General features: G+C 37.6%; 1 protein-coding gene across 7 annotated transcripts in view; it reads left to right on the forward strand.

The window, feature by feature from the left end:
- XPO1 (exportin 1) overlaps positions 1–22,670 on the forward strand; it is a 43,081-nt gene that overhangs the window by 809 nt on the left and 19,602 nt on the right. The window contains exons 1-5 of one of the 7 annotated variants that reach the window (XM_023734876.1): positions 2,691–2,726; positions 7,362–7,463; positions 8,390–8,419; positions 8,579–8,642; positions 11,023–11,095. Coding sequence is in view for 4 of the 7 variants with exons in the window: in XM_023734845.1 (XP_023590613.1) it covers positions 2,601–2,726; positions 7,362–7,463; positions 11,023–11,095 (301 nt within the window). In the remaining 3 variants the exon portion in view is untranslated. The other 6 variants (XM_023734872.1, XM_023734859.1, XM_023734856.1 and 3 more) reach the window with 6 other exon arrangements.

Genomic DNA, 22,670 nt, shown 5'->3' on the forward strand with positions numbered 1-22,670 from the left:
GATGTCGGAGGCGCTCTGTGGGTTATTAGGCGTGGAAGTTTCCAGAAATATTTAGTGCACAGCGTTGAAGCGTCCGCCCGCATCACGTGGCCCTCGGTGGAGGCTCGGGATCGGGAGGGAGGGAGGGGCTGCGAGTCCTGCTTCTCCTCGCGGAAACTCGGCAGCTTTGTGGCTTTTCGCAGAGTAGGGCGAGGAGTTGGTTTTAAAGGGCTCTGCCGGCGGGGTGCCGACTGTTAGCTGCTTTTCCGATCGGGGGGGCTGGAGCGCGGAGCGCCCCGGTAGACCGCTGGCGGGGTACAATAGGGGATGCCCCGATTCGCCTTCATTCCAGCGCCGGAGTTCGGGGTGGGTGGGAGGAAGTGGTGTCGGGAGGAAGCATTACGTTTGGGCCCGCCCGGCTCTGCGATCACGCCGAGGCCATGCTGCGGAGAGAATGGGGCGTGAACTTGAGGCGCCTGCTCCGAGAGCCGCCTCCGCGCATGGCGGGGCGAGCGGGGCGCCCGGGCCGGCGCCCGGGGCTGCGGCCTTGCGGAGCCGGGCGTCTGAAGGGAGCGGCGGTGGCCCGCACACCTGCGCAGCAGCCTCGCCCTGTTGGCCGCTTGTTTTTTGACCTGGCGTGAAGTTGTCATTGCAGCGGCTAAGATTTTCTGGGTTTGGGGTGGGAGCTGGCGGCCTGCTGCCCGCTGTGCGGTTTGAAGTGGCGGTGGAGGTATTTTGGCAGTCACTTGTGGAGTCACAACTTTGTCGGATGAGCCCTGGTATGCGCCATATATGCCATCTAGTGAGTGGACTTCAGGGTCGAGGCGGCCCAAGGAGAAAAGAAAGCGTCTGAGGTTTCTGCCCTCGCGCTGTGGCTGTTTGCTGTCTGCTTGATTGTGTATCTTGAGTGTGGGGCACCGCTGTTAGTGGAAAGAATGTTTGGGAAGCTGTCTGACTTGGGGGACTAAGTGTGTTTGGCACTGACCACAAAGCCGCCATTTCTGTGCTACGTACGGTTCAAGAATAGGTAGGTCATTTTGAAGATATCCGCTAGTTCTAAGGATGGCAAAACTACTGAATGTAAACACTTGTATCCTAAATCTGATTTTTCACACGAATGTAGCTCGGAGGACTCCACTGGAAAGTGAAACTTTTTGGAAGAGTCACTTCATTCCTTTTTTTGTTTTGCCTGTAAAAAATATGACAGGTAGAGCTAAATAGAAAAGTAAAAGTTCAGTTTTTAACCAAGGGGGGGAAAAAAGACTTTCTGATAGGTAGATCTTGGCACTTTCTGGACATTGCTTTCAGGCTTCGATTTTTAAAATGTTTCTAACTTTTAAAATTTTTAAGATGGGGAAAATTTTTACACACTTGATTTGTGGAATATTTTGTTAGGTGTTGATATAAGAGTTGTCTCAGATCTTGTGTATGACAGGTATTTTGCTGTTTTAAAATTGTGTAATACCTGCTATGAAAATTATGATGTCCCATCAGTTTTAGTTGTCAATATTGGGCCAAAAGACTTCAGAAGAATAAAAATACTCTTGAAATCTTAGTATCTCAACTTTTACATTATGTCTGACTTCAGTGACTTTGTATTTTAGACTAATTTGTTGTAACCAAAGTTGTCTTTTAAAAACCATTTGAGTTAAAAATTGAAATTGCTGACATTGTTATTAAACATTTTTTAAACTACTGTGGAAAAGTGTAGAAAGAACACCTTTTTCCCGTCAGATTAATTTGTCTAAACATAATGCAATTAAATTATCCACTCATTTCCTGATCATGGAAGGTTTTTTAAGAGGGGAAGAAGTAGAGATGACCATCTGCCTTGCTTGGTTTTAAATATCCTAAACCGGGGATTCTTAACCTGGAGTTTCATGGATGGATTTCAGAGTGTTCTGAATCCTCTGTAATTGTATGCAAAATTATGAGGGATTTTTTGTTTTGTTTTGTTTTAAGCTGGGCAAGAGCTATGTAGTGTTCCTCTGATTCTAAGGCATCTTGACCCAAAAAAGGCTGAGGACTTACAGATTTAACCAGTTAGAGTGGCATTAACTTTGAAGAAAGAAAGCAGAGGAAAGATTTTTTTATAATGTGGGCAACAAAACTGTGCATGAGTTCCCAGCAGAGTGGAGTAGAATCCTCTTAAATGGATAATACTGTGTATAAACCAGTACGTTTTAGCCAGTGCATTTATTTGAGGCCAAGTAATGAGTTCTCTCTCATGGTATAGTTTCTTTTCGTTTGGAAAATGCACAGTTGGTGATTTTTTATCTTGTCACTGAATACCTGGACATTTTTTCAAATACTGTTTGGCATCAAAGTTTTCTTTTTCCTAAACCATGTATTCGAGGATTTTATATGTTTGTAATATAATTTTAATCCCTAAATTTGTGTAGTTTTAAGTACTAGCATTTCTGCAGTTACGGAGTAGCTAAGTAATTTCAGCTTTTGTTGTTTGCTTTTACTTTCTCTGTAATTTTGTAATAATGAGGTAGTTTCTACAGTTCTCATTAAAATATTGGTAAGAACATGGTTGAAGTAAAATAACTTGAGTAGAAAGCTTTTGACTTCATGGGTAGCTTCAATGTTTTTTTTCTTTTTTTTTTCAGTAATCTATGCCAGCAATTATGACAATGTTAGCAGACCATGCAGCTCGCCAGCTGCTTGATTTCAGCCAAAAATTGGATATCAACCTTTTAGACAATGTGGTGAATTGCTTATACCATGGAGAAGGAGCCCAGGTAAAATAGCTAGCCAAAACTTTATAACGTTATTGCAGTGTAACGGAGCTGCTGGATTTAGAATACAACTTAAATTATCGTATTTTTAAAGGGTATTCCATAGTTTGTGTTAATGTTGGCATTGTATAGAACTGTAATGAGAGTTGGCCTGGAGGAAGAAATAGCATTAAGTTTTGATATGGTTGGAGTGGGATATGTGGGGTATTGTACTTAATCTGTCCTTAATTTTAAACACTTTTATAACATTTAATAAAGGCTAGAACCCAATACATTAAATGTTTTGTAGATATTGAAGGTTTAGACATACCTTTATGAATACTTAAACATGTTTGGAGATGATGTTCTGTTTTTGAAACATTTAAGTTACAGAAATGCTTCAGATATAAACTTGTTAAAAAATGCAACATTACTGAACATCTTGTGTCACTTGAATTTTAGCACTTGTGAAGGTAGTACTGTTAATGTAGAGAATTGTATTAAACATAAGCCATGTTTTTGTGAGTTTTTTTTAACACCCAATTAAAAGATGAAACAGGAATGTTTGTAAAATTTTTAATTAGTTGTATATGTCACAAGAAACTGTACAATCCTTGAATCCTCACTTTTTGGAACTAAACACGTAGAAGACTTTTCAGTGAGCAAAAGTCTGTTGTTGGGTCAAAAACTTTTCAGGTGATGTGGCGAATATCTAGTAGTACAGTTTTGTTGCCAAAACATTACATTCCTGGTTAGATAAGGTTCAGCTAGTACATATGAAGTTATAGTGTCAAGATGTTTTATATTTACTGATTCTAAAAAGTCTCAGTTGTGTCGTATTTTTTAGAAACCTGAAAGGTGGATCTACATGGTAGGTGTCTTTTACAGACAGGCCAAAACACGATGTCTGATGTGTATAAATGTTCCCATTCTGTGAAATCCAGCAGTACTGATTTCACCATAATAAAGAGAAAATTAAAAAGGAAACAGGGCCGTAGACGTTGTACGAGTAGGAAAACTAGTCTGCGATTCTTCAGTACAAGCTTGTTGTCCAGGTTTATACTCTTCGGGACGTTGTCAGGATGTGCATGTCTCCAGAAGCATTCCTTAAAAAGTTTTTCCATCATGTTCATTACTCATGTAATGTAGTCATTTCCTCATGCTGTGCACATCGAAGGTGGAGCTGTAAGCTTCGTTTTTGTCCTAATACAGATGTAGCTGCTTTTGGAAGAAAGTATCAAAGTAAGGTTGAAATGCATGAAGTAAGGTTGGACTCAGTTTTGAATGTATTATCAGAAACACAGGTCTGTAGCCATTAGGAAAAATAGGTATTTAGTTGTTCACGCCATTCAGCTACTTTTACTGATTAATCTTTGCTCTTTAACCTAGTTCCCAATAATGAATAAGCCAACATAAACCAGTGTTCTTCTAGCCTTGTAACTGAGAAGTAGCAGTAATTTTTATCATGAAGAATATGCTGTAGTAATACTGCTTTTAATAATGTCTCACAGTATTAAGATTTAATGATTTGTTTCAAAGTTGACTTAGAAAAGCATTTCTAAATATTTTCTATTTATAAAGGCAGTAGGTTAACTTTCCCAAAAGTAAGACTTTTTTGTGACAGATTGTTCCATGATCAGTAGACTGATGTGTGTTACAGATGAGGAAGCTGAGACTTAAAAGTTAAAGCCAGTTAAGAGACCCTCTTGATCTCTAAAAGTTGGGTCTTTAAACTTTTATTTCCGTAAACATTTTATATAGTATCTCCTTGGGGGTCTTATTTCCAGTGAGAAGGAGTAGAGGGCTATAGTAGGAAATAGTTTTTAGGGTTAAGTGTCTTGACTCGATTCTCTAATAGTAGCTCTTGAGTCCCATCCATCTACCTTGCAAGAGGTTGGGGGGATTTAGTGATGGGGTTTGTAAAGTACCTGTTAAAGGTGTGTGTCTGGTATGCAGAAGAGATTATAATGAAAATTTAGCATACGTGATGTAAATTCATTCAAAATGGTCATTAGATTTGGTTTTTTACTAATCTTATTAAATGTTATGATGAGTTTATGCAAATTAAACTTTTACATCAATTGTAGGTAGCCTAACTTTTTTTTTAAAAGGAATAATTTGGAGGGAAATAAATTATTACAAGGGTAACTTTTAATCTGTAGAGAGAACTTTGTCTAGATGGGTAGTATAGCAGGATATTTAGCATTGCAGCATTAGGACTACTTTCTGTTATTTATGAGCATTTTTCTGTTTTTAGCCAAGTAGACAGCCAGGGAAAAAAAACCTGAAAGTAGGGGGAAGAGTTGGATGTTTTTTCCAATATTGTGTTCTGTTAAGTGTCTTGAACTCTTTAATCTATTGCTTAGCAACTAAAATGCTTTCACCATTCAGTGCGTAGCACAGGGAGATGCCAGATTTTTCCCTCTAGTTTTCTTTTGTGTTCCTTGTTTTTCTGTTTAACCCCTTCTGGGCTTTTAAATTGATAAAAGAATATTATGCAAGGATGGTGGGATAAGGACAAAATAGAGAATACATTAGGATGCAGATATTAGAAGTAACTGGAGAAGGTAAAATTATGACTAAGCAGGAATGAGCATGGTTTATACAAAGATTGAAATGGGTGGTGATAATATAGGATCTATTTAGTGGAAACTATTCCGTTATAGGTGCGGTGCTCATGACTTCAGAAGAGTGGACGAAATAGTATCTTGACTAAATTACTAGGCATGAATCTTTGATATGCCTTGAACTGTTAAGTTGATCCTAACCCACAGCCACCCCATGCGTGTCATGGCTGATTGTTCTGAAGTAGATCGTCAGGCCTTTCTTCCAAGACACCCTCTCGGTTAGCAGCCAAGCACAGTAACCATTTGCACCATCCAGGAAGTCCCATATGCCTTGTTCTCGTAATATTTGTTAACTATTTTATGTACAAGTCCATATCTAGTTTGCTATGGATAGCTAATTAGATATTCGCAGGGAGAGGGTCAGAACACAGCTAGAATGTGCTTTGGCCCTAGATACATGACTGCTCTTTCTGTGCTGTTTGTCATGTCTTATATGACTCATTTATGCTCACTTAAAGGTATTATCTCTTTAATGAGATTAATAGCAAAATGTGTATAATTGTATTTAAAGAGCTTAACAGCCTATGAGACCGTCAGGGTAGAATCACAGTGGTGCTGATAGTATTTTCAGAGTAGAGAACCACTATGTAGTTTACAATAATACAATAAGCAGTATATATTGCTGGTTTGATTAAAGGATAATCATGAGTTTGATATTGTATTTGCTACTTACGGGGGAAGATGTTAACATCAAAGCCAAAATTGGCATATGATTCTTTTCTTAAATTGGAATAAACGAGCTGAACTAAAGATTGAGGTGTCTGTGTCAGAGATGGCTGAAATAAGAATGCCTTTCCTGCCTTTTTGATGCTTTTCTTGTTTATAACCTATAAAGTTAAACTCAATCATGTAAATTAGAATCTAAGAGACGGTTAGTTGATAGATTTAAAAACCGTCAAACTTCAGTGCTTACAACTTGTGATAGAAATAGGTAAAAGATAACAGGAGGAAGGATGCAGTAAAGTTTACATCATCAGTAGAATTTAAAAGCCTTTGGCAGAAAGTGGTGATCATATCATGAAAAACTGTAGGGCTAAAATGAAGTCAGACACGTATGTCAGCATGGCTAGGTCTCAAGGATTATGTGAAATGAAAAAAATTGCAGAATGACTTCTGTAGCACACTATGTAAAGTTTGATGATCACAGAACTGTGTATTGTGTGTGAAATCATACACATGCAGTGAAAATATGGACAGGTGAAGACAGTAATTCACGAAGGTGATTGTCTCTAAAGAAAGAACAAAGGAAGGAAGTAGCGGTGGAAAGAAACCAAAGCAGCTTCCATAAGGTTTAGGTCTTCCGTGTAAACAGAACCTGACACAAGTACAGCAGAATGTTAATGTGTTAGTTCAAGGTGATGTATTATGCATAGGTTTGATATTTTTGTGTCTGCATTAAAAATTTGAAAGCAAAAGGAATAATTTTCAGATAACCTGGGATTTACTAATACATGAAATAAGTGGAGTTGCAGAAAATGGAAAATGCATATTTACAACAAATTTAAGAGACTTTTTTAAAAGGTCTAAAGGTCTTTGGGTTTTGTATATATCCACAGGTATTTGAAATGTGTAGTCTTACGTAGATGTAGTTTTTCATGAGTCCCCCCATGAAATGTATTTTTGTAGATAAAGTTTATTTAGGGGTATATAGGTGATTCTTGTAAAGCAAAATATATACCCCTGCATGGTATCTAAGTACATTGAACATTTATGTCACTGTTCGTTGTAAATGCTGAGAACTCATTTACTTCAGAATAGGTGTTTTGGTTAGCATTGATTGAATTTAAGTTCGGTTTTGAGCATATCAAATAAATGAGCTTACAAAAAAGTTGTTCTCTTTCTAAGGAATAAGATACTCCATTTTTAATTGAAATTTGAGTGATGCTTAATACATTTTTATTAATTTCTGTAAGAGCTAATAATTTGAATGTTTCCAGAAGTTGATAGAATCTCTGTCATAGGACTTTTGTCATTTTAATGAATGATTCAAAAGAACAAATGAGCTTAAAATTGTTTTTGTGTAACATTTTAGCAAAGAATGGCTCAGGAAGTACTGACACATTTAAAGGAGCATCCTGATGCGTGGACAAGAGTCGACACAATTTTGGAATTTTCACAGAATATGAACACGAAAGTAAGCAAGCGGTGGTTTTAAAATCCGTTCTTCCTTCTTTTCTTCCAGTCGTAAACTTTGAGGAAGGTATCTCATTTTCAGTATTAGCATTTGTTATTTAAAATCATTTTAATATTGTTAATTTATTTCAAAATTTAGCCTTTAGGCATAGAATTAATTCTTGCAAATAGTCCTGAGAATTATGAAGAAGTTTTGTAATTGGGACTAATATGCAAGTATGCAAGGTGGCTTTTTTTGTTGTTTGGTTTTTGTTTTTTGCTTTTTTTCCCCTTCTTTTAAGAATATGTATACAGGTCTAAGTAGCATAAATCCGAATGGTATTCAGACGTGAAACATCAGAGGAATTATTTTGGGCAAGTAATCAATATAATACAGGCTAGGCACTTCCAACACCAAGTTGTGTGGACAGCTTAAAACCCTACTCCATGGTACCAATGCTTTAATGGGATGGCACTCAGTTTTTATTTGCAATTGAAAATGTTATAATTTGGGTCCTTTTTTAAGTTTGAACAGAAGGGTTGATCAAAATGTGTTCTGACTGTTTTAGGCTTGCTGATTCACGCTTCTCTTTAAACTGCCTTAAAGTTATAAAATACCGTGCATGGCATTCTGTTTAATACACACAACGTTTTCTCTTGACATACATGTGTTAAAACAGAAAATAGCCATGTTCACATCTGTTTCTGAAATCAGACTGGGTTAATTAACAGTTTAAAAATATTAATTAGTTTTGACATCTTGTAAATTTAGAGCAAAAATATACAGTCCAGAACTTCCTCAAAGTGCTAACCATAAGTAACATAACAGTGTTTGCCTGTTTGCTTGCCTGGTAAATTTTGCTTTTTATACTGACAGACATTACTAATGTTTAAGTTGATTTATCAACAGTATTTTTAAAAACTCAAATTTGTCTTGTGAAAAATGAGATGATTAGAGGAACAGAAAGAAAGCAACAGGTAAAGAATTCTTCAATTTACATAAATTACAAATGATTTGGTGCTGAATTTATGCACTATGACATTTGGCTTTTATGCGATCATTTTTTTTTTCTTTAAAGATGTTAACACTACCTGATATTAATCATAATGTTCCATTATGTTGATTGCTTGTAATAGGAAGAAAAGGGGTGTCTTCCTGTGCAACTGACACAGCTAGGCTTTGACGGCAGGCCTCCACAAGGTCTACCCTTTTGATTCCCTTTAACTGAATTCTGTTCATCAATTGTTTTTGTTTCATGGGCGGTGGGAGGGAAAGGGGCATTCAATGCATAAAATAAGTATTTCTAAGGGCTCAGTAGAAATTTCTACCATAGGGATCATTTCATGCCTTTTTTTTTTTTTTTTTTTTTTAATTTAGTCTTTGCTGTTATCTGTCCCTCATCTTCATAACTCAGCAGTGGCTTTCTCAAGTCCTGAGGTTATAAAGCAGAAATATAGGTATTTAGAATGATGTTGGGCTATTTGTGGATATTTCCAAAATTGTCATTTATCATTGGCTTTCAAGATTTGGCTGGCACTTCAGATTTTTGAACCAAAATACTTCGCCTTTTAAAGAATGTGGATTTTTTTTATTTCTGTTGCATATGCAAATTCTTAGTATCTAGGAGAGTGAGTGGGTTTTAGGATATATGGTGATACACATATTCCTCTGACCTAACTTACAAAAAGCTTTTATTGGATCCCCTGCCTCAGCCCACTTGGCAGAAAGATTTGAAATATGAATTATACTTCAGCAAGCTTTTGCTACCTTTCTACAGTTGGAGAAAGGACTAGAGGTTAGTAAATTAGGTGATTTAGAAACCACAGTATCAAATAGTAAGGAAGAAATAAGTGAATGTAGCAGTAGGAAGGGGAATACCCTTCCATTTAAAAAAATGAACTGAAAATTTTTGGTTTAAAAGGTGAAGTTCTTCATCTTTGAAGCTATTTTTACTGTATCTTACTGGTATATTTTGTATGGTGGTTTTGGTTCTTAGTTGTTTTGTTAAGATTTTTTTAATTCACTGAGAATTAGTGAGAGCATGTATTCCATGTAGTAAGAAGTACATTGCTTTGACTTAAACTTTTTGACAGTCTGATTTTATGTCTGTGAAATTAATTTTAAGAAAATTTTTAGGGTAGTTTTTTTGTTTTTTTTTTTTTAAGTTGAAATTTCTGTTAGTCAAAACCTTGTTTTTTTTGCTTATTTACATTTTTCTGAGAGAGCTAGAGCTATAGAGAGATTCTTAAAAATGAAGAGGATAGAAAGCTCTGCTATTTACTGCTGATTATGAAAAATATTTAAAGGCATCACATTTATAATTTCAGAATTTTGCTTTGGACTTGTTTTTATTTTGGAAGCCTTTTTAAAGGAATGTTCTGCAAATGCAGGATTTGAGTTGAAATGGCAAAATTTTCCTGAAAAGTATGAAATGTTAAAAATGAAAGAAAACAGCAAAAACATTGACTGTTTGAGCACAATGTAGTTTGGGACAGTCTGCATTGTGCTTTGAATAAAATGAGCATCCACATGATCCCTCTGGTTGAAATACTCACGCTCCTGTTCTCCTGTGTAATGACTAACCGCTTTAAAGATGAACTCTTGTTCTCAGCCAAAACGTGCAGTCTGAAATTGTACGTCAAACGTGAATGAGTTTACCTTTCAGGCATTGTAGTGGGTTCTTCCCTAATTCTCTCTCTTGAAAAGAACCACAATAGTTTTGTCTCTTTTCTTCCTCCTGCCTGTCCACACTAATTGGTCATGGTAATGTTTTGTGGGTAATAAGTCCTGGAACATTACAAAGTCTTACAAACCTCATTGACTACTTAGAGTGAGTCATCAGCAGGAGGGACAAAAGGGCTTATAAAGTGGTATCTCTGTTTTTTAACTTTATCTTTTTAGTTATGACTTATACTTAGGAAGGAATACCTGAAAAGTAGACACAGATTGCAACATGCATTTGTGTATTATTTTGACTGTGCACAAAAGTTTATCTTTAAATTAGTAGAAATAGCAACTGTAAGGGTGGGGTTAAAATTTAAAGTAAACCCATGGGTTGTCTTGCTGCTCCTTAAGTAACACACCAGTGATGCTTGTAAACACTTTCTATAGAAAGTCTTTGACAATACTTTAATACTTGGCCAAAAGCTTACAACTCCTAGAGGATGGTAGGAAGCTTGATAGCATCCAAGCTGCTAAATTCTTAGGAGCCTGGTCGTGTTAAAGTACGTGAGCCTGTGGGCAGTCATTTGTGCTGTGAATTCATATCTGGCTGCTCCTTTCTCTTCTACAGATAAGCCCATTTGGCTGCTTAAGGGATTTTTATTTGTTTTCCCTCCTGGTGTGAGCATGTATAAACAGCAGGACGTTACATAAAGTAGTAAACAGTAAAATGAGGAAAATGCATGAAAACTCAGTATATGGGTGACTAGATCCTTGTTTAATCTATGTAATTAAACTTGGTAGCATAATGTTTTTGAAACTTTAGATGTATACGTGTGAATGTCTGTCCATTTGTGAATCCTGAAAGTTGCCAGTCCTATAGCGATATGTTCACATGCCTCTGTTCTCCAATTTTCAGTATTATGGACTACAAATTTTGGAAAATGTGATAAAAACAAGGTGGAAGATACTTCCCAGGAACCAGTGTGAAGGTAGGAAGATGTCTTAAAGAATTGTAAATCCAGGATTATTTTATTCCTAGCATTTTTATCATAGTTGAATATTTTGGGAGAAGGAATGTATTGAATTTCTAGTCGTTCATTGTGCTCTAATGGGGATTACTGCTTTCATCATGTAGCAAGGCAGGTTCTGTGCATATTTTGGAGGAGCAGGATGAGGTTATTTTTTCGGGGAAGGATACCAAACTGGACGAACCTTTTGCAATGAAAAATACGATGGTGAAAAGTGTATCAGCCGTAGTTGATGACTTGTTTATTCCTGGTCATCGTTTTTACAGCATATAAATTCAGTGTAGTAGAGAATTTGGACCACTGTTTGAAGTGAGTGAAATTTGATACATGTGCTTTTATACATTACGTCACATGACAGTAGTGGACAAGTAAACAGTATTACGACATGTGAAATAATACATGAATTTAACATGGCAAAGGAAAAACCAAGTACTAAAAATCAGTAGGCATTGCCTTTTGTAGTTCTGGAGGTGCTTAAAGTGAGAGGTTGAGTTGTAAAATAAGGAGAGAGATCAGAAATGAAGATGTGGTGATGCTCAGTATTAATGTCTTAACTTTTCCATCTTTGCCATCTTGTGAAAGGTAGTCATTGTTTAAGAACCCGGGGCAAGGTTGGTCTTTTTAAATTCTTTGATTCAGTTACTTCCACTTGTCACATACTGCCTTTGTTACCTACTTTATCACTTGTTTATCTTTGAAAAGAAGTAGAAACCTAGACGTTACAATAGGAGTATGTTATTTCTGTGAGGATGACCAAGGACTGGGCCACGTGTGTCTCTGTTGTACCTAAGGTTGCAGTGAGCCAGAGTCTTGACAGTGGTATCTGTTACTTCTGGTAACATTTCCATCTATTAATATATGTCCCCTTTCTTTGATTTGGAGCCTTGGTGGTGCAGTGGTCAAAGCATTCGGCTGCTAACCAAAAGGTCAGTGGTTCAGACCCACCAGCTGCTCTGTGGGAGAAAGTCGTGGCAGTCTGCTTGCATCAAGATTTACAGCCTGTCCTGTGGGGTCGCTGTGAGTTGCAGTGGACTCGATGGCAGTGGGTTTTGGTTTCTGAGATTGTTTATTCTGAAGTAGTTACTCTGCTTTCTCATCGTCATTGTAATGGTGGTGTGATAGTGACCCAGATTTACTCAGCCACTTGGACTTAAATCCTGACGTCTTTCTAGCACAGTTAGAGGTTAATGAAACAATTTTTAACAGCAACATCTTCAATACACCATGAGCCATAGATTAAGAATGAGCAGGGGGAAATGGTGGTCCCCAAAAGACATTTCAGTTTCTTCAAATGTTTTATTATGGACTGAAACGGTTTTAAATCATGTCTGTGACCTTCAGAGAAATTCTGATTTGCGTATGTGACCCAGATGGACCCTTTGTCCTTCGTCTCCATCGTTGGGGTCTCTTGGCGTAGTCGTTCCTTGTTCCTTCTCCGCTGTTCGGCGTGTGTGCTGTGAGCCCCGGGTTTCACTTCAGTTCTGTACCGTTTTACTGTATGTAGTTTAAGTCTCTCTGTTTTAAACACCTCTGGACCTCTGCTGCTTCTCCATAAGGATTGTTCTAGATGATCTTCCTGGATCTTTTCCAGTTTTTAAATTATGTGATTGTACAGCTTATCAGTCTTTGGTTGTATTTGTTTCCAAAAGAATTATTTGAGGCCAAAGACCTTCATGAGGATTTGACATATTTTTGCTTTCTACATGAATGGGAGTGATGTTTTGTTGTTGATTCAAAGTCACAGTAGCCCCATATATTTTATACATAAGTGTCAAAATATACACGTACTCCAGGGCACACAAAACTGTTAACGTTTAAGAATATATCATGTTTGAAAAAACTGGAGGGGGTGGGTGATTGTTCAGCCTGGCCGAAGGGAGCTCTGTTTTACTTGTGTTCCTTTTCTGTATTGCTGAGAAACTTCGTTTTTTGAAAACAATATTTTTTTGAAAAGAACACACACCCACACACCCACCCACACACCCACACCCACACACACCCCTAAGATTCAGGTGAGGTATAAACTTTCCCAAAGTACCTGAAGTTACTTTACTCTGATGTTGCCCACATATAGTTGCCATTGACAAGGGAAGTCATTAATGGATGGTGAAGGTGTGGTTTAACGTGTAGGGTCTTCAGAGGCTCGTTGTTGGAAGAGCACAGAAAATGAACTTTAGGTTTAGATGTGCAACTACCAACTCTGAATTTTGCATCTAAAGATCCATGTTTTGGTTTAAGGTGTACTTGGTCTCATTTGTAAAGCCATGAAAAAGAACGAAATTCAACATATTAACTTTATAATCTTATTTAACATTGTTAATCCTAGGAGGCGAGATTTTATCTTCATCTTTAAGTAACTTTGATATTGAAAGTAAATTAATATCATGCCAGAAATAGTATATTCTCTTTGTCTGTAATTGTCATACCCTTTAAAGTTCCCGTCTCCCCAGGACTCTCTGTTAGACCAAAACTTAAAACCATTCCCAAGGCCACGGCTTCAGACAAAGATTAGACTGGACTGTGGGACATAAAATGATACTTGTGAAGAGTGTGCTTCTTAGCTCAAGTAGATCCATGAGGCTAAATGGGCAGCTCCTGTCCGGAGGTGAGATGAGAAGGTAGAGGGGGTCAGGAGCTGGGTGAATGGACACGGGAGATCCGGGGTGGAAAGGAGCAGTGTGCTGTCAGTACAGGGAGAGCAGCTAGGGTCACGTGAGAATGTAGGTATAAATTTTTGTATGAGGGACTAACTTGAATTGTAAACTTCCACTTAAAGCACAATTTAGAAAAAAAGAATTTATATTTTAAGCAGACAACAGTTAATCTGAAGCGTCTATGAGAACTTTAAAGGGCGGAGAGTCTAAATTAATGGCGATGAAATAGTGTCAGTAGAGACAGTGAGAATGGTGATGACCCAGTGTGAAGTGTGTAACCAGTGTTATTGAACTGTTCGTGTAGAAACTGTGGATGTGTGCTTGGTGGTAGGTATTACCACCAAAAATGAATAAAAATTTTCATTTAAAAAAAAAAGTTACCGTCTCTACTTGCCAGTTTACTACTTGTCCATCTTCCTTCGGAAGGTAAACATGTATGTAAACAAAGGAATACGGTAACACGTGAGCATTAAACTCAAACCCATTGTCATCAAGTCAGTTCTAACTCAGCGACTCTAGGATAGAGTAGAAGTGTGCCCCCTCCCCCCGGTAGGATTTCCAAGGCTGTCATTTTTGTGGAAGCCGGCTGCTGCATCCTTCTCCCGCAGAGTGCTGGTGGGTTCGATCCGCCAACCTTTCAGGTACCAGCTGAGCACTTAACCACCGTGCCACCAAGGCTCTCCGTGAGCATTAAATATGGTATGATATATAATGAGTGCTGCAGCTCCTAGAGGCAGGGAACAGTGACTAGGCTGGGCCTTTGGGCAAGCTTCATTCACACAGATGGCAGTACTTGATGTATTTTAAAGGAAGCATAGGTTGGCTGTGCCAACAGCATGCCAAAATAAGTTTACTACATTTTTTTTCCAGTGTAGCATTTCTTTCACCTACTTTCAGATTCTTGTCCATAAGCGTATGTTAATTTTTACATGTTCTTGACGATTATCATATTTTCAGTTGTTGCCCTTCTGTCTAAAGCACTTTGCTCGGAAAATCTGACCACCCCAGGCTGAGTTAAATGCCTCTTGCTGTGTGTTCACCTGGTGTAACCCTGCACCAGTGGGTCACAGAAGAATATACTTTCAAAGACCAAAAGACATTCATAGAATTGGGCAAGTAAAGACATTTTTAAAATTTTAAGATATTTTAATAACAAGTATGGGAGATATAACTTAATAATAAAACATTTAAATAAATGTGGCTTTGTGTGATACGGAATTTACTACATTGTTCTGAATTTTCTTATTTTGCGTCCTTAGCCTAACATCACACTTAGCTGGAATTGTTTTTCTCCTCTTCACCCCCCTCCAGAAACTGTAGTCTCCACGAGGTCAGGAGTCAGAAAGCCTTTATTGCATTCTTATTTGCTGGTGTATAGGTTCTTAGTGTGTAATTATTCAATTAATGGGTTACTATTACTGTCGAGTTCGTGTTCACCAGTTTGCTTCATTGCTTTCAGGGCCTTATGACTTTCCCGATATCTTTGGCCTTAAGGTATACAAGTAGTCCCTGACTTACGACACGTTCAAGTTAGAACGAACCACAATTACGACCATCTGGTTGGTTGGTTGGTGTTTTTTGGGGGGTGGGTTACATCGCGTTAGTAATATGTACTACATACAGTCAATTGTTTCAGCTCATAATTTGCTGGTGTTATTCTCAGATGTCTGCTCACAGATGTTCAAAGATTGGATTTATAAAGATACTTAAAAAAGGCAATAATAATGAAAACTAAAACGAGGTGATTCAATGGAGTCATCAAAACGAGACCCCATTGTCAGTTGGGGACTACCTGTATACATACCTTTGATATTTGTCATATGATACTTAATGTCTTTGAGGTTAAGTTCTGAAAGGAACATTTTCTTACGGATTGGAGTTACTGTAGACCAAGGGCTCTAAATATTTTTTAGTTAAGAAAGGTGACTAGGGGTGGGTGGGTGGATTTTAATATGTGGGGTGGCAGAATTTATCAGTAGGTAGTAGGTGCTGTTCACTGAAGTCTTAAGTGGGGGGACTAGGACTACAGTGGCACTGATGCTCTGTTTTAGCTTCACATTGGTGCCACTATCCCGGTGGCCTGCCTCCGTTTTTAATGTGCTTGGTTAGAAGATTGAAACCATGATGGAAAAAGACAAAAGCCTCCTTTGTCCCTTCCCGCAAAATAAAATGTTTGATGACTCTGTCTGTATAAAGGTGCCCTGGTATTTTTATTTAAACCAGAGGATCATGCTGTAATCATCGTTAAGCATGTAGCTTACAAATCATTTCATGAGGTAGATACGAACTTGACATTGAATAGCAGTGTGGACAACTATGAAAAGAATAGTTTGAGGGGACAGAGTCTTTTGGAGGTTAAACACGTACACTTAATTGGGCCATTGAAGTTACTGAGTATGAATAAACAGCATGTGTGGTGCCAGCCGTTCTCCAACGTTAATATCTCCATTCCTCTGCATTTCATCTAATAATTATATTCTTGTCTCAGGTTATCATTCGCTCCTGAAATTTTTGCAATAGCTTCCTAACATGGCTCGCTAACCCACTTTTTTGTGTCTCTTATATGGTATATTCACCATGAAATATTTAGAATGATATTTTTAAAACACAAGACTCCCTCCCCTGGCTAAGATCTCCCATTGTGTTGAAGACCAGACGTTTAATATGTTGCCTTTAAGTGATACTAATTTCTTTTGTTTTTTTTGTTGTTGTTTTTGTTTTTAATTTTTTTTTGCATTTGCTGTTTTCCAGCTTTCCTGAAGTGTAATTGACATACACAGTAAACTGGGTATGTTAAAAGTGTGCAGTTTGGTAGGTTCCTGACTGTATACACCCATGAAACTCACTGTAGTCAGTATCTGTTCCTTTGTGATTACCTTTGCCTCCTCTCCACTCCTCAGTCTTCTGTCACTTACTGAATGAGCTTTTATTTCTCTTTGCATAAATTCCTAGGAGTGGAGTGACTGAATCATATGGTAGGTGTGTGTTTAAATTTCAGAAACTAGCCAGTTGTTTTCAAAATAGTTGTATTGTTTTACATCTTACCAGCAGTGTGTGAGTGTGCTTCACATCCTCACCAACACCTGGAATGGGCAGTGTTTTTCACCCTTTTGGTACGTGTATAATGGCCTGTCGTTGTGATTTCAGTTTGTATTTTCCTGATGACTGATGCTGTCATGTGTTTATTTGCTGTCCATCCCTGTATGTTCTTTGGTGAAGTGTCTGTTCAGATGTTTTACTCATTTTTATTTGGGCTGTTTCTTTACTGAGTTGTAATGGTTCTTTACAGTGTAGATACAAGTCCTTTGTCAAATACATATTTTGCAAATATTTTCTCTCAGTTTAAGAAATCTTTGCCAGATCCAAAGTCACTAAGATTTTCTGTGTTTTCTTATAGAAGTTTTAAAGTTTTAGCTCTTAGGTTAAGGTTTATGGTCCATTCAAAATAACTTTTGTTTGTATATGGTATAAGATAAGGGTCACATTCCTTTTTTTTTTTTTTTTTGCATGTATCCAATTGTTCCCAGCACCATTTATGGAAAAGACTTTTTTCATTCTGTTCCATCTTTAAGCCAGCACTACACTGTCTTGATTACCATAGCTAAGTCATACCATTTAGAGTCTTTCAAATTTCTTCCCGAAGCTTTGTCTATTGATCCATTACCTTTCCAGAAAGTTTTTAGAATTAGCTGGCCAATTTCTATGAAAAGCTTGCTGGAATTTTGATTGAGATTACATTGAATCTATAGCTCGGTTTGGGAATAATTGACATCCTAACCGTACTGAGTCTCCAATCCATGAACGACAGCATAGTCTATCTCGTCATTTATTTGGGTGTTCTTTAACTTCAGCAGTTTTGCAGTTTTCCCATTATATAGGTCTTTCATATCTTCTGTGAAATTTCTCCCTAAGTGTTTCATGTTTTTGATGCTATTAAAAGTGGCATTTTTAAATTTTTTACTTCTGATTATTCATTGGTGGTATGTAGACATGCCGTTCTCAGTTTCTCCTGAACATGTAGTTTGCTCCAGCTATTCAGAGCTCAGTTCAAGTGCTTGAGGAATGTTAACATTTAGACCATTTGTGTGTTAGATTGTGCTCTTTTAATTTTTATTTATCTGTTTATTTTGCTTGTGCTGTTCAGTTTTTTCATACCTCATTGAGTAGTCACAGCAGAAACCTGACTTCATAACTTCCTTAAGTTAATTTACAGGACTAGGGGAGATCTGTAAGTCTGTTTATTGGTCATTATTTCAGTGATAATTACATGTTAAGTGTTACTCTTAATATATAACAGAGGTGATTGTTCTTGCTTCCTTTATTGGTGATTTTGAAAAGAATATTTAAGCTTTTGGGCTCTTAAGCCCTTGTGTCTAAAGAGAATCCATGAGAAATTCCACAGAATGCAATGTTTGAGTAAAGAGTAAATACTTTATCAGTCTACAAGTTGACAGGCAAGCGCTCCTACTCGTGTTTTTGCCAGTTTACACCGTGATGGGATAATAAAGGGAAGAAAGCAGGTATTTTCAGGGTGTTGTGTGTTTCAGCATGAAAGATAATGGACAGGAACTTTGTTACTATAGGTAAAAATATTTTTCTGCTTGTGGTTAAGGTAACAGTTTGGTCTCTCGCAAGTATTGTGATTGTGTGGAATTTTCAGGAGGGGCCTGAACTGTACGAGAGACCTGACAATGCTTGATCGTTTTTGCATCCACATAGCAATAGGAGACAAGCTTCATTAAAAGGAGTGAAGTTTGTTCCAAGGTCGTATAAACTTGATGTTTTTGTGATTTATAGGAAAAATTATTGACTCTTTAATAAAATTTTAATTGCTACATGTCTTTTGGAGTTTGTATTCAGTACATTTGAGGCCATAAACCCTTTTAAGAATGATAAACGTTCATTTATTTTCCTCTTAAAATAAGTGCACATGCCGGCATAAATTACAGTTGGATTGTAACTATGGGGGGGGGGTCTAGGTGACAACCCATGTGTTAGAATTGCTTTAGGCTCTTTATTCTCGCAAGTATTTTGGTGAGGATTGGAACAATATTCTATATTCCCTTAGACACTAAGGTATAGAGGACAGATAACTAGTGACCATCTTTCTGAAGCTCGTTGTTGATTTAAATGGACAGATGTTTGTGTTAAGTGTATGACCCAGTTAACTAGCCATTACCAATGACGTTTTTGAAGCGGTGTACCCACTTTGCTTACAGAATAAACGAATACGAAGGGTCAGGTCAGCTGGGCATTTGGGGTTGCCCAGTGGTTGGAGCTGGATCGAGTTTTGTTTCCCCTTGTAGTTCTGTGTTTGTAGTGTTGTGCTCGTGCTTTTTGTTTTCTGTGATCATGAACACTCGCCACTGCGAGACGGAGGAGTGGGAACGTGCAGCTCTTGGGCTCTCATATTTCACAGTTCGTCTAGGAATACGTTTTTCTCTTAAAAGAATCCTGTATTTGGTTGAAAACTTACCGCATGACAGCTCACCGCTGACTATTTAAGATGCTGGTGGACTTCAGTTTTGAACGTAGGCCTTTCAGTTCTTTGGAGACATGGTACCATCAAAATGTGGTCTTATATTTTAAACAGTTTTAGTGAATCGTCTTTATGTAAAATATAATTTAGTTCAATAATGTGTGATTTTTAAACTATGGTTAACCAAAACCCATTGCCATCGAGTTGATTCCGACTCCTAGCAACCCTGTAGAACAGAGTAGAACTACTGACCCAGGGTTTCCAAAACTGTTCTTTATGAAAGCAGACTGCCACATCTTTCTCACGCGGAGCAGCTGGGGGGTCCACACTGCCAGCCTTTTCAGTTAGCAACCAAGCACTTAACCGCTGCATCACCAGGGCTCTCCTAAACTATGACTGAGTCCAGTATTTGCAAGGGATTCCTGAGGGGATAAGATTAATATTAACTGTAAGTAACTTCAAGATATGTTACTTCCAGATCAGCATGGGGTTTATTTAAATCTCATCTTTTTAGCAAGCTAAAGTCGATGCTATCCAGTTGGAAGTTTATATTGACTATTTGATATTGTTAGGTTTTCATTTAAAATAGGTCTGTAAAGGACATTTTCCTTGACATTGAGAAAATCCATTCGGATTATACAAGATACGTGCATTAATTCTTGGCTTTAGAAAATCTGCATGTCACAAGCTACCTGCCAAGGATTAATTTAGGCATTTTTACTCTAGTGTATTTTGTTTTAAATAAATTCTATGTGGTTTTTCGTTTCTTTTAACACTTTTCAATAGATGATGTTATTGTTAGGTGCCATCAGGTTGTTCCAACTCGTAGCGACCCTTTAGGACAGAGTAGAACTGCCTCATAGGGTTTCCAAGGAGCGACTAGTGGATTTGAACTGCTGACCTATTGGTCAGCAGCCAAAGCTCTTAACCACTGTGCCACCAGGGCTCTGCAGTAAATAGTCTAAAACCTTTGGAGATGAATTTTTGTTCTTGTTGACAAGAACATGGTTTGAGGGGAGTATGGTGGTAGGAGTGCTACAGCAGGGTGTGAATCCATTGGAAAACTTGGTGACATAGTGACCATGGGAGGATAATTGAACTTGTCAAAGACGTGTAGACTTTCATGAGAAATGGTCTGGATTCCCAGGGAGGAGTGCGGAAAGCTCTGCTGGAAGGAATCTCTCAGCTTCACATGTGCTTTCTGAATAATTGGAAACATGATTTCAAATTAATGTGGTTTTTACTGAATATGAACTCTCCAAAAGTATAGTAGTGCCTCGCTTTAAGAGATTTAATTGTTTTACATAAACGTCAGTTTTGCAGCTGACAGACAGTTAATTCATTTGGCACAAAGAAAATTTAGATTCTGGTAGTCGAAGCATAAGAGACACTGGGAGTACATTGATTTTTTTTTTTTTTTTTTCCCCAAATCTCAGAAGCTGAGCTATTCTGCCACTTGTAAACATTTTGGCTTTTCTCGCTTGATATATATGGCACCATTGCTGTATTTTTTTAAAGGTTCGGTTCACGATCTGTAAAGCTGTTTTTAATTGAACTACTTTTATCTTTTTAATTTGGGACAGACTACAAGGAAGGGACTTGGGGAAAGAGTTATGGTATTTAATCAGATAAGCCTTGTAGTTAGCAGTGAGAGGTTGTAAACAGACATGTTTATGTAGAGCAGTACTTAAAAAAAATTGTGGCTTATAGTTCTTGTGTTTCAAGGGTATTGGTACTGAGCTACAAGTACTGATCATTGTACAGTGGCACTAAATTGAGAAAATTTTTTTCACTTTATCAGGAACCTTCCAGTTTTAGACTACTTGTTTCACCTTTCCTGTTTTCGCCGTTTGACTTTTGCCCAATCTACAGGTGAATCTCGGTGTCGGTAGCTACTTGACAGAGGGAGAAGAGGCTTGATTTGATTAAATTGGTTACAGAAGAGTTGAAGGAGCTGTCTGATCCCATTTTCTTATTCCCTAAGGCTGAGAAAAGCCTCCAAATTACACGTATTCTAAATAGAGGCTGAAGTAGTGGTTTCAGGCACTAGCTTATTCCTTATGACAGACTTGGAATAAAACTACTGAATCTCTTGTAATATATGTGGTGTCCATCATTCAGTCAGAGACAGTAGGCTGTGTTTATGTTCTTGTTAAATTGTTTTAAACCGTGTGTTACCTGTATTGAGAGACTTGCGAGGAGTGGATCATCCTTTTCTTGCTTTGTAGGGGCCTTAGTGATGGTAAATTATCTATATAAAGAACAGAAGGGTCGATGGTGCCTGATTACCTCTACCAACTGTTGTCACCCAGAGACGCAGTAGATGGTCCCAGACAGAACAGGAGAAAAACGTAGAACAAAATTCAAATTCCTAAAAACAGACCAGACTTCCTGGACTGGTAGAGACTTAGATGAACCCGTGAGATGATCACCCTGAGATACTCTTCAATCTTAGAACTCAAACCACTCCCAGAGGTTACCTTTCAGTCAAGTGACAGATTGTCTTGTAAATAATACCACCTGCAAGTACTGTACTCCTCAAAGTAATTATCTAGACGAAACCAAATGGTTAACATTTACCCTGGACCAAAGATGAGAAAGCTAGGGGAGAGAGAGAGTCTAGATTAATAGAAACAGAACGACCAAAATGGAAATAACGAGAATGCTGACATATTGTGAAGAATGCTGCCGATGTCACTGAACAGTATGTACAGAAATTGCTAAATGAGAACCTAATTTCCTGTGTAAACTTTCACCAAAAAACACAGTAAAATATTTTTGTTTAAAAAAACCCAAAACAGAAGGGTCAACACTACCAGAACTAATTTTGATTAGATCTAATGTACATTGAGGACACATGGAAAGTAGTTTTTAATAAAATGTTACCGTAAAAGTGAGATTATTGTGTGTGGATTGCCCTAAGTAATTGGTAAAATACAGTGCTCATTTTTAAATAACTTTGTCTCCTCTAATTGTTGCATTTTTTGAAATCTCCTTATTAAAACTAGAACGTGACTGTTTTTGTGTCTATCCACGAAGGCTCTTTAGTTATTTTAAAATAATTTTAGATTTATAGAAAAGTTGTAAAAAAGAGAGTTCGTGTATATCCTCAGATAGCGCGTGATATTAACTTACATAACTGTACAATGATCAAAACCAGGAAACGAGTGTGGATTCCACATGAGTGACTGAACTACACTCAGACTTTATTCAGATATTTCCTCCCTGATGTCCTTTTTTTCTGTTCTGTGATCATCCTGCATTACGTTAGGTTTTTGTGGCTCTCTAATACCTGAGACAACTTTTAATTTTCGTTTGTGTCCCTGATACTTTTGATGAGTTCTGATCAGTTTTGTAAGATATGCTTCAGTTTGGGTTTGTTGTTTTCTCATGATTAGGCTGA

This window comes from Trichechus manatus, unplaced genomic scaffold, assembly GCF_000243295.1.
Source record: "Trichechus manatus latirostris isolate Lorelei unplaced genomic scaffold, TriManLat1.0 scaffold00005, whole genome shotgun sequence".
NCBI lineage: Eukaryota > Metazoa > Chordata > Mammalia > Sirenia > Trichechidae > Trichechus > Trichechus manatus.